General features: G+C 32.2%; 1 protein-coding gene across 1 annotated transcript in view; it reads right to left on the minus strand.

The window, feature by feature from the left end:
* The window catches only part of LOC134709890 (uncharacterized), a 214,468-nt gene that overhangs the window by 170,949 nt on the left and 30,893 nt on the right, over nucleotides 1-12,626 (minus strand). The window contains exon 2 of the mRNA XM_063570018.1: nucleotides 12,020-12,249. Within this exon, the coding sequence (XP_063426088.1) occupies nucleotides 12,020-12,249 (230 nt within the window). The remainder of the gene's footprint in view (nucleotides 1-12,019; nucleotides 12,250-12,626) is intronic.

Consider the following 12,626-nt stretch of genomic DNA (forward strand, 5'->3'; position numbering starts at 1 on the left):
ACTTCAGAGTAGACTATCGCACTGTAGAGTCCTGTGTTATATTTATAAATTAACTGTTTACAAAATTTTGAATTTTTTAAATACTAAGGCTTTCCTACCTCAGGCTTAGATAACCGTACCTGGATTTTGCAAAACTTTTAGGAATTTTGGTCCTCAATGCTCTTCAACTTCGTACTTTATTTGGCCTTTTTAACTTTTTTGGTTTCGAGCGGCACTGATGAGTCTTTTGTAGACGAAACATGCGTCTGGCATATAAACAAAATTTAGTCCTGATATCTATGATGAGTTTATGTACATATTTATTACCTGTTAATATTAATAATAAGCATTTCATACATGATATATATCAAGCCCGTAGCCAGATATTTCCAAGGAAGGGGAGTATTTGGACTCATGAACTCGACTTTAACAGTCACAATAAGGGGGGTTCGTCCGAACCCCCGGAACCCCCTTGGCTACGGGTATGTATATGCTGTATACAAGTTATCATTTTGTACAAAAAAAATGTACAAATTATAATTTGTATTTTGACTTTGTACAAATTGTAATTTGTACAAAAAGTGCTTGTACAAAATTTCACTTATAACTTGTACAATAATTTGAAGTATGGATATTGCTATAAAAAAAGCATCGATACACACTATAGAATTTCTATTCTTTGTTAACACAACAAACCTCATTTACAAAATACAAAAATACTAAGAGGAAGAGAGGAAATATATATAAGTCACACATGCATGCCAGTTATTTCTGATAGCATACTAGAAATTTGCCCCAGTAAGAATTTTCTTCTATAGTAAAGTTGCTCTATTTTTGCATAGTTTGTTAAAGAAATATATAGCGTAAACTGCAATATGCGAAAATAGTATGCCTTGCTGTTGCAACAGACCATTGTTTTTTTTTTATGTCAATCATTGCATTTGTCAATTTCATGTGCAAAGGCGGAGCTTAAATGCTTTGACAGACAAGTGGGTTGGATTTATAAGCCAGACAATTAATAAACTATTACAATTGAACAATAAGGGGAAAATAGATTATATATGTATATGGAAAGCCTCAGCTGTCATATATTAGACGTTTACGAAACGTTATGCTGAAGCTTAAAGTGTAAAGTTAAGACAGCGTGATGTTGAATCGAGTCATCAAAATGCTAACTCTGAAGTATGATATGCTTAGTTGAATCTGTGCAATGTTGACTTGCAATGACAAGGGCTGTAGTCGTGATTGTATAATGATAAGTCACGATGTTGTGATGATATGCAGAACACACCTTACGTTGAGTTTAAAGTAAATGATGTTAGCTTGCAGATGGATAATGCTCAGACATTTACTTCGATTGCTATGATAACAAATAAATTGAACTGCTACAGTGTATGGTGCTGACTTGTTATTAATAAATGTTTAGCTGAAATAGTACGATGTTATCTCATTTTGATATTGCGATAGGTCTATCATGCAATCTGTTGATTTAAAACACCATGATGTTCAGTTGAAAGTACATGATGTTAAGTTAAGACAACACGATGCTACACCACTATATTGAAACGAAAGGCCCACCATACAATGTGTTTAATTAAAGCAACACGATGCAACGTTAAAAGTACATGATGTTAAGCTAAGATATCACGATGGTTTATCATTAAAATTTCACGATGGGCTAACAATACACTATGCTCACTCGAAACTACAAGACGTACAATTGAAATTTTGTAATGTTAAGCTAAGATAGCATTCTGTTATATCAATATAATGTCACGATTGGCTTACCACACGATATGCTCATTTAAAACTACACAACGTTCAGTTGAAAGTATGTGATGTTAAGCTATGATAGCATTTTGTTATATCATTTGAATTTCATGATAGGCTTACCATACACTATGCTCATTTAAAACTACACAACGTACAGTTGAAAGTATGTGATGTTAAGCTATGATAGCATGTTATTATATCATTTGAATTTCGTGATAAGCTTACCATACACTATGCTCATTTAAAACTACACAACGTACAGTTAAACGTATGTGTTGTTGAGCTATGATAGCAGGATGTCATATCATAATAATATCACGATAGGCTTGCCATACAATATGATCATTCAAAACTACATGACGTACAGTTGAGAGTATGTGATGTTGATCTATGATATCACGATGTTATATTATAATAATGCATGATGGGCTGGCCATACAATATGCTCATTCAAAACTTCACGACGTGCAGTTGAAAGTACGTGTTGTTGAGCTAAGATAGCTATGTTATATCATTATGACGTCACGAGAGGCTTATCATAAAATGTGTTGACTTTGGACTACACGATGTAAATTTGAAGTAGTTTGGTCTTGACTTGGAACAGTAAAATGTTAAGTACGTGAAGTCGAAAAAAAACAATGATAGGATGACATTTTTGGTGTTGACTACGAATATAGTACAAATGTTAGATCGTTTTTATGTTTTATTGAAAGACAATAATGATGCGTAAAACATTACAGAATTATGTGAATTGAAAGTGCAATTCTAAGGAAAAGAATGAGCGAAAATGCTTTTTCACTTGCAAGTTGATGAATATTAATGAAATTTAACTCAAGAGGCAAAATGATATACAAAGAAAGTTTTCCATAAATACATAAAGCAAAAGAATTACCCATCTCTAACGTGACGGTACCCAAATTGCACCTATTTTGACAGTTTTTTCACCTACGTTTTTTTATGATCAAGAAAAAAATGTCCATACTGTGTTTATTTTGTAGCCATATCCTTCTTGATTGTATAGGTACACCAATTTAAATTTTAATCCATATTGAGTCATTGAAAAATGGGTTTGAATCAACCTCCAAACTATCCATGATTCTGTAATGAGGAGTACCCAAATTGCATCCATGCTTAGATTCACATCGTCAAAAGTCTAATAACCGGGCTTTTGTTTAATTTCTTCAAATATTCTTAACAATTGGATATTTGTCCATGCTTACTCTTCATATTTTACGAAATGGATACTTATAATATATTGTATTTGCTAATTTTAAAAAGATGACGTTTTGATGACGTCGCATGGTGACGTTTTCGTACATTTTGCTTTTTCAGTAAACAGTCCATCTGTTGATAAAAACTATGAACGTTTTGTGTATATCTAAATTTGTTTATCTATGTTGAAAGATGTGCATAGTATCAAATCATAAAAATACAAATTGTTTAGTCTCTAGGAAATCTTGTAAGATTTTTGTTGCTATTTTTTTCTAAATAGGTGCAATGTGGGTACTCGGTGCAATTTGGGTACCCTTACGTTATATATTACACTTGAATACAGTTTTGCCAAATATTTTACATGTTTTCTTTGGATTTTTTTTTTTTATGATTTTTACCCAGACTTTTTTTTTATGAACAATATTTAAGAAAATATTTATCTTTGCTGTGTGTTAATATATATATATATACATATACAACATAATATTGTGGCAATCATACTTCAGTGTATCTGTTCCACGTCAGGAACCTCGTCGGTAATTGTCATAACTTAATGTTTTTCGTTATTTTTAAGAATTCGATTTTAATAACAATTTTTTGAAGAAATCTGTTTAATTTGTTACCCTCACTTTGTGTTTTGATATTTTTTCGTCATTGGATTGCTGTTCCAGTTATGCATAACCCACATTCCCGTTTATTCATACAGTGTTTACATAATAAGCTTTTTAACTGTTAATTTTTCAGTGTAAAGACTAAACGACTTTTTTTAATAATCCTCATGTGATTAGGTTTTTTTTTCTCGTATAAATTCCTTTTACACGATAAAAAATATATACTACTGACAGGGAATACAAAGTCTTATGCCCTCTCAGAAAATTCAAATGTTCTGAGAAATGATCTATTAAGGTTAAAGCTTATAACACCACATCCGTGTCAGAGTTATCAGATAATTTTAATTTAATACTACCCCCTTTTCCCCAAAATAAAAGAAATTAATATGGACTTATTTTATAAAATCAAACCCAACAGATCTGATAAATGATATGCTAAAGAATATAACTGTAAAACAGAATGTGACCTCACCCACTCCAAAAAAAAAAACCAACAACACCACCAAACAATATAATGAAATTATTAGTTGAATAATAATCTATGAAATTCTAATGTATCACTATGGATGAATTGATAGGTGGGAGAATCTAGCTACTGTATGGGACCAACCCAACCATAAACAGTATGGTAGATTATGTTGTATACCTTTCGCTCATACATGCAGTCTATGAAACCTAATTAAATTTGACCTAGAGCCTCCAGTATAAATCGTCAGCTTTCTAAAAAAAAATCATTTAAAGCAGTGCCAAAAAATTTTCCAGCACCAAGTAAGATAGTGCCCAGTTTTATCTGTATATCCACTCGGGGAATATCTATTTTTTTTAAATTGGTAAAATAATTAATGGACAATGACCTCTATAACTTATAATAAGAAGACAATTAATGATTTCCGTCACTTATTGTTTTGACTATAGTGATTTTCTTGGTTTTTTACAGCTTCTCTCTATCTATATGTGTTTTCAAAGAAAAAGAAAGAAAACCTGTTAAATTTGATAAAGTGCATGACTATGCGGTATGGGCTTTGCTCATTGTTGAAGGCCGTACGGTGACCTATAGTTGTTAATGTCTGTGTCATTTTGGTCTCTTGTGGACAGTTGTCTCATTGGCAATTATATCACATCTTCTTTTTTTTATATATGAATCATTTTGGTATTGCTTTGATTAATTTGTGGATTTTATGTCAACAGTTTCTCTCTCTCTATCTTTCTCTTATAGTTTTCATGAGTGTGGTCTAAATCAAAATCAGTAGATTTTTTAATCATATGCCAAAATGTAGTTTATTCTTTTTTGAAAAACGTAATAAAAAGTTTGGGCCACAGAGCGTTTTGCAAGCTACAGGTTATACATGTATTGTCAAATTTTGTATTAACTATAAAAATAAAAATTGGGATCACGAGACTTGTTTTCTGTTTACAAAACAAAATAGATAAAGTACATGAACCTAGTTCACATTCCATCATTAGAGACGAAATAAGCCAAAGGGATTTCAAACTCACAAGTCGAAAATAGACTGAGTGACAATGCCATGGCAAAAAAAAAAAAAAAAATCCGACAAAAACATAATGTTATCCGAGTTATCTCCCCTTATATGGAAAAGTTTTAAAATATGCAAAAAACGTTCTGTATTCAACAACAAATAGTCGTTTTAAGGTGGTATGGGAGGCTAAAATAAAAATTATAGAATTTTTTCATACTTTGCCAAAACGTATATTAATATTTATAAGTTATAGTCTTATAAATTGGTTCTTTTAAATGAAAATTCACATTAAATATCTGCATTCCTGCATCAAATTTTGCTGACTTAATAGAAAATCTGAACCTTTGGTTCTCTATTTTTTACAATCCAAGATGGAGGAAGACACCCATACCTCCTTAATAAGATAAATCACATAATTTTCCGTTCATCACGATGAAAAGTGCTAGATATGAGTAACCATGATTCCTCTCTCAAAATTTGTATATTTTTTTTAGATCTAGATCGATACTGTTGTGCTATATGAGAATATAAGATGGTATAGTATCTATTGATAAATGTTGAAAAATATAATAAAAATGATAGGTCACCGCGCATTTTCTCAAGCTACAGGACATGACAAAATGACACATTTTGTATGGATTATACAGGAAAAAACACCATTTTGGGATTAGAAACTAAGCATAATGATAGAATTGTTAAATACTGAAGGAAAATGCTTTCAGAATATCAAAAGAAAAGATAGCGTCACCGTACGTTTTTCCAGGCTAAAAAACAAAATATGAAACTTCCATGTCCTTCAGAAAATGCACTGTTTTAGAGTTACCTCCCCTTAAAATGCCAATATATTTTTTAAAAAAAACAACAAAAAATCATCACCAATGCAAAAATATTAATATTTATAAGTTATAAATAAAGAATATAAGATGGTGGAAGACACCCGATCTACCCTAAGGGCAATTTCTCTCAATTTCGGTCACGTCGAGTTACTTGTAGATTTCCTTTGTTGAAAAGGGTTTCTGTTTTCAATTAGCTATCTATTATACTGTTCAGGGGGAGAGAAGAATTGAAAATGAAATGAATCAAAATACACAAAAATGGATATAAGAAGGCGAAAGATACAAAAGGGATAGTAAAACTCTTACCCAAACTGACAAAAACTCATCAGCCGAAATAAACGACAGAAAAAAACATCAAAAACCAAACAACAGTATATTAGGCGCAACATAGAAAACCAAAGACTAAGCAACACCGTAAACCCTAATAAAGGGGTCATCTAAGGTGCTCCAGAAGGGTAAGCAGATCCTATTTTGTACGTGGCACCCGTCACTTGGCGATTTTGCAACTAAAGAAGGAATGTGTTATAATTTTCAAGGAACTCCAGAAAACATGAATTACAGGGTGTCAAATCTGTAAACGTGCTCAAAGTTGATATAGGTAGATGTAGTATGGGGATCAATGAGACATCTCTCCATCCAAATAACAATTTATAAAAGTAAATAGGAGTAATAGGCTCCTTTTCATAAAAAAAAAAGAGATGATAAAGTATTTGTGGTTATGTACAGTGGCAAATATTACATGCATATGAGGACGAGAGAATGTAAGTGTGATATGAATATGAATAAATCTTGGATCTGTACAAGACATATTTTGCTTGCTAAGCCGAATTTTTAACACACTAGTCAACAAACCGTCTTTTACGGATTTATGGAAATTGTTTTGATTAAGTCCAGATTCTTTTGTTTTATTTCTTGGAAAAAAACATTCAGATACCTCTAACAAGGCCTGGGGGAGGGACACATTCTCATATAGCTCTGACCCTCTCAGTCCTTCGTTTTAGTGTATTATTTGTCATATCAGTTGATCTTTGTTTTTTTTAGATTAGGACTCCAGATTCTTATATTTTATTTCGCGGAAGAGGAGTGGTAATAACAAATGCTCTGATAACTCTTAAGCCTTGGTCACATCTGACCGGATAGCTTGAACGGACGCCTGACGGATAGCTTTTTTTAATCCGTTCATGTCCGTTATGCGTCCGTCCATATCCGTCGACGTCCGTTCTGTCGGGTGGAAAACTTTGAGCATGTTCAAAACTTTGAACGGACGTCCAACGGATGAAATGTACGTTTTGTACGGTACTTGTCCTTTTCGTGTTCGTTTTGTATCCGTTACGTGTCCGTTATACATCCGTTGGAGGTCTGGCAGATAAATTCACCAACCGACTTCTAACGGATAAAACGGATGTTGAACGAATGTGAAACGGACTTCTACCGGACTACAAAATGGATAAAACGCACGGTAAACGGATAAATGCCAATTGAAAATTTCTCACCAGAAATGCCAATTAGATTTCTTAAGATTTGTGAATTCTTATTATTCATAATCGATCTTAAAGTAAGGGCACATTTTCACAATCAAGCAGCTGTTACATGTATTCAGGCCAGACACTGCCCTTTAGCAGCATTTTGAAGAACAAACCAAAACCATGCAGTTACACAAAACGTTTTCAATATTAATGCGTTTACATGTATTAATATTGTCGCCTTTAATTTTTTCTTATATCTTGTTTATCCGTTTTATCCAGTACGCTTCCGTTAGGTGTCCGTTTTATGCAATACTCGTCCGTTGGATGTACATCGGCATCCGTTCTGTCCGGTACGTCTCAGTTTTAGTTGGTCAGAACAGCAACAGACTCACAACGGATAACAATTTTGTCAACGGACAACTTTTATTTTCATCCGTTAGGCGTCCGTTCGTCGTATCCAGTAAGGTGTGACCGAGGCTTTACATAGATGTGATTTTATATGAGTAAAAATTTTACCCTTACAGTCATAAGTCTTATATAAAGCCACAAAACTTTGTTGTATATATTAACACACAACATAAATAAATATATTCTCAAGTTAAATATTGTTCATAAAAAAAACTCTGGGTTTAAATCATGAAAAAAATCCAAAGAAAACATGTAAAATATACTGCAAAACTGTATCCAAGTGTAATATAAAGCGATGGGTACTTATACATTTATTGAAAACGTTCTTTGTATATCATTTTGCCTCTTGAGTTAAATTTCATTAATATTCATCAACTTGCAAGTGAAGAAGAAAAATCCTGGGATTTGTCGCTCATTCTTTTCCATAAAATTGCAGTTTCAATTCACATAATTCTGTAATGTTTTACGCATCATTATTGTCTTTCAATTTAACATAAAAACGATCTAACATTTGTACTATATTCGAAGTCAACACTAAAAATGTCATCCTATCATTGTTTTATTTCGACTTCACGTACTTAACATTTTACTGTTCCAAGTCAAGACCAAACTACTTCAAATTTACATCGTGTAGTTCAAAGTCAACACATTTTATGATAAGCCTCTCTTGACGTCATAATGATATAACATCGTGCTGTCTTAGCTCAGCAACACGTACTTCCGACTGTACGTCGTGAAGTTTTAAATGAGCATATTGTATGGCCAGCCCATCGTGACACTATTCTGATATAACATCGTGCTATCATAGCTCAATATCACATACTTTTAACTGTACGCTGTGTAGTTTTAAATGAGCATAGTGTATGGTAAGCCTATCGTGGCATTCAAATAATATAATAACATACTATCATAGCTTAACAACCCATGTTTTCAATTAAACATTGTGTAGTTTTAAGTGAACATATCGTGTCAGTGGTAAGCCTATCGTGACATTATATTGATATAATAGCATGCAATCTTAGCTAAACATTACAAAATTTCAACTGTACGTCTTTTAGTTTCGAGTGAGCATATTGTATGGTAAGCCCATCGTGACATTAAATTGATATAACATCATGCTATCAGTATCATAGCTTAACATTACAAAATTTCAACTGTACGTCTTGTAGTTTCGAGTGAGCATATTGTATTGTAAGCCCATCTTGACATTATACTGATAAACCACCGTGATATCTTAGCTTAACATCATGTACTTTCAACGTTGCATCGCGTTGTTTTAAGTCAACACATTGTATGATGGGCCTTTCGTTTCAATATAGTGGTGTAGCATCGTTTTATCTTAACTTAACATCATGTACTTTCAACTGTACATCATGGTGTATTCAACAGATTACATGATAGACCTATCGCAATATCACAATGAGATAAGTATAGATTATTACATGGCATTTTTCATATCAAACCCTTTATCGGCCCAAGGTTGTGATATCAGCCCAAGAGCCACAGGCTCGAGGGCTGATATCATGAACGAGGGCCGATAAAGGGTCTGATATGAAAAATGACATGTAATTATCTTTTTATCATATACTTCAGCAGAAGATATACAGACAAGAACTATTAAAATTTAATTTTGTTTGTCTTTGCACTTTCAGAAAATATTTACAGACAACCAAAACAAATTCTTTACTTTTTTTTTTAATTGTTTTATTAATATAGTAAGCATTTAATTTGTTTTGACACAACAACTATCATGTTCTTCAATAATATTGCCACCTCAATTATGTCTTTCAAAACATGTTTAACTAAATTCATTTTTGCTCCGCGACAATTTTGTGAAAAGTCACTTGCCGTTTTCCGCGTTCTGTTGTCGATTTCAAACAATTTCCGGAAATGCACGAAGTTGCATGTGATAAACGTCACGGAAATTAACGGAAAGGCATGCGATAACATTCCGGAAGCAGTCAATAAAGGTACCTTTATCAGCCCGCTATGGAAATTCTTAGGAATCTGGTTAATAAACCTAGCAATCCTTTTATAGCCTTTTGATATTTTCAAATGTTATCGAACTGTAAAATTTTAGTAATATTTTATACAAGTATATGATAATGTATACTATTTCAGCTAAACATTTATTAATAACAAGTCAGCACCATACATTGTAGCTGTTCAATTTATTTGTTATCATAGCAATCGAAGTGGATGACAGAGCATTATCAATCTGTAAGCTAACATCATGCAACGTCAACTTCACATCATTTACTTTTAACTCAACGTAACGTGTGTTCAGCTTATCATCACAACATCGTGACTTAGCATTATACTATCACGACTACAGCACTTTTCATTGCAAGTCAACATTGCGCAAATTCAACTGAGCATATTGTAATTCAGAGTTAGCATTTTGATGACTCAGTTCAACACCACGTTGTCATAACTTTACATTTTAAGCTTCAGCATAACGTTTTGTAAATCTCTAATATATGACAGCTGAGGCTTTCCATATATTTATTTTAATTTTTCTAACATTTTAAGAGACTTTTAAATACTGTAGTTTCTGTTAGAACTTTTTTTGTTCTTTGTGTACTTCTGCTTACTGTAGTTGAAGCCAACGTTGTTTGAAAACTTTAGAAGTCATTTGTTTACACATAAATAGTTATGATCCGATATCATTGGTTTTTTTTGTAAGTAATTGAGTTATATGAGTATTGTTCTATACTGCAACTTATATAAATAAAATGATAGCTTTTTTAATAGTAACACAAACGTCAAACCTTTTTTTCCCTTATTGGACCTCTGAATGTGGAAAAAGTGTTTCATGATGAAATTGACATTATCCAAAATATAGCTTTGCTTCTATATTTAATAGGAACTTATTAAAACACAACTAGTTGCAGTATAAATACAAGTATATGCAGAGTTACATTTTTTTACATTGAAATACACTACTGTCACTATTCAAAATAGTTAAAAGTCAGTATAATTAGTAATCAAAAGTACCAGGATTATAATTTAGTACGCCAGACGCGCGTTTCGTCTACACAAGACTCATCAGTGACGCTCATATCAAAACATTTATAAAGCCAAACAATATAATAATATTATAATGTTGTGTTTAACATTGACTATGGAAAATAGTAGCCAGGGTCGTGCACTATTGTCTCTCACCCTGGCTACTATTTTCGCGTGGTCCATGTTAAACACATTATTATGTAAATAAAAATTGGCCCAAGGTACAATTCTGAATATATTAGAAATCGGCCTCAGTGACAACTTTTATAGTGATTTAGAAATTAACCTCAGTGACATTGAGAACATCAATACACCTTATCGTTATTGAGTCCATTGTTTAGGTCACGCGGGCCAAAAATGGAGGTCATCAGCAGTGAGCTGAGGGAGGTAAAACTTTAGAAAGTGATCATCAAGAAACTTTGATAAAGTATGATCCACTTTTTTCGAAAATAAAATTGAAGTAAGAAAATATTTTGTTTGAAGTATTTACGGTAGTTTAAACAGGTCTCATTAAAAAGTATCATGCATGGTGAATTGTTCAAACAGGGTTCCAGATAGCTTCAACTGGATGAAAAAGTTGTGTTATTTTAGAACTTATCCGGAATGGAATAAATAGCGATTAAGTGTATTGATTTTAAACACCAATCATAAGTGCCAGGAACACACAACAAGGAAGCAAGCTGTCTGTCCTCTAGATCAAAACCAAATTATTATATAATCTAACAACAAAAACAGAATGGAAATTATCAGAATGTTGAAGGTAGTAATTCATTATTTCAATTCATCAGTGTGAGTGTTGATCTTGTATTATTGATCTTTTAGTATGTTTTAGTTTCTCTCTTCTTTTTTTTTGTTTTTGCTCAAGAGCGTATCAATGCTTTTTTATAACAAAATCCGTATCTAAAATTATTAATTGTACATTTAAGTGAATTTTAATCAAATTTTGTACAAATTGTAATTTGTAAAGTCGAATCAAAATACAAATTATAATTTGAACATTTTTTTTTATATATTTTAATTTGTATGAAATGATAACTTGTATATGTTGCACACAACATAAAATTGAAAATGGAAATGGGGAATGTATCAACGAGACAACAACATAACCAAAGAGCAGACAATATATATATTAACCACAATTAAAATTAAAATTGAGAAGTTTTGCTTTCAACATTTTCTGTCTTTGTGTTTTAAAATATGAATTGCTAATTTCACCTAAAATCAGTTAAATGAACCTAAATACATACATTAGTTATATCATTCCAAGCAGTATTGAAGAACCCTGTGTCTCTTTTGTCATCATCTAGATGAGACTGTTGATTTCTGTAGTGTTTAATCCTTGCCAAATCTGCAGCTGGAGTCACGTCTTTTGCTGAAGGAAGACTGTCAAATCCACTAAGAGGAGGGGTGATTACATTCAAGTGCCTTAGTAAAAGTATCATCAAATTCACATCGAATGTTCTAGAATCTGGAACATCTGGAAATAAATCAGATACTCAATGTCATAAGGGTACACACAATTGACAATTAATCAATGTACAAGTTTTAAATTGATTGACACTGTAAAATGGACTTAGAGATGGAGATAAGACTAGAGTTGTGACCATCTTATATATAAATGTCTATCAACAACGATATCTGTTATTTTGTTTGGTTTATTTTATGTACATTATACACATTTCATCGTCAAATTTAATTTCATATTATATAATTGAGCTATTGAGTTTGGTCATTACTGATGTAAACCGGCGTTTTGCATTTGCGCCGATCTGCTCATCATTTGCGCCAATTTTTCTTTCATTTGCGCCGATATTTTCTTTCATTTGCACCGATTTTTTTACAGGTAAATTACAG

This window comes from Mytilus trossulus, chromosome 3, assembly GCF_036588685.1.
Source record: "Mytilus trossulus isolate FHL-02 chromosome 3, PNRI_Mtr1.1.1.hap1, whole genome shotgun sequence".
Lineage (NCBI taxonomy): Eukaryota > Metazoa > Mollusca > Bivalvia > Mytilida > Mytilidae > Mytilus > Mytilus trossulus.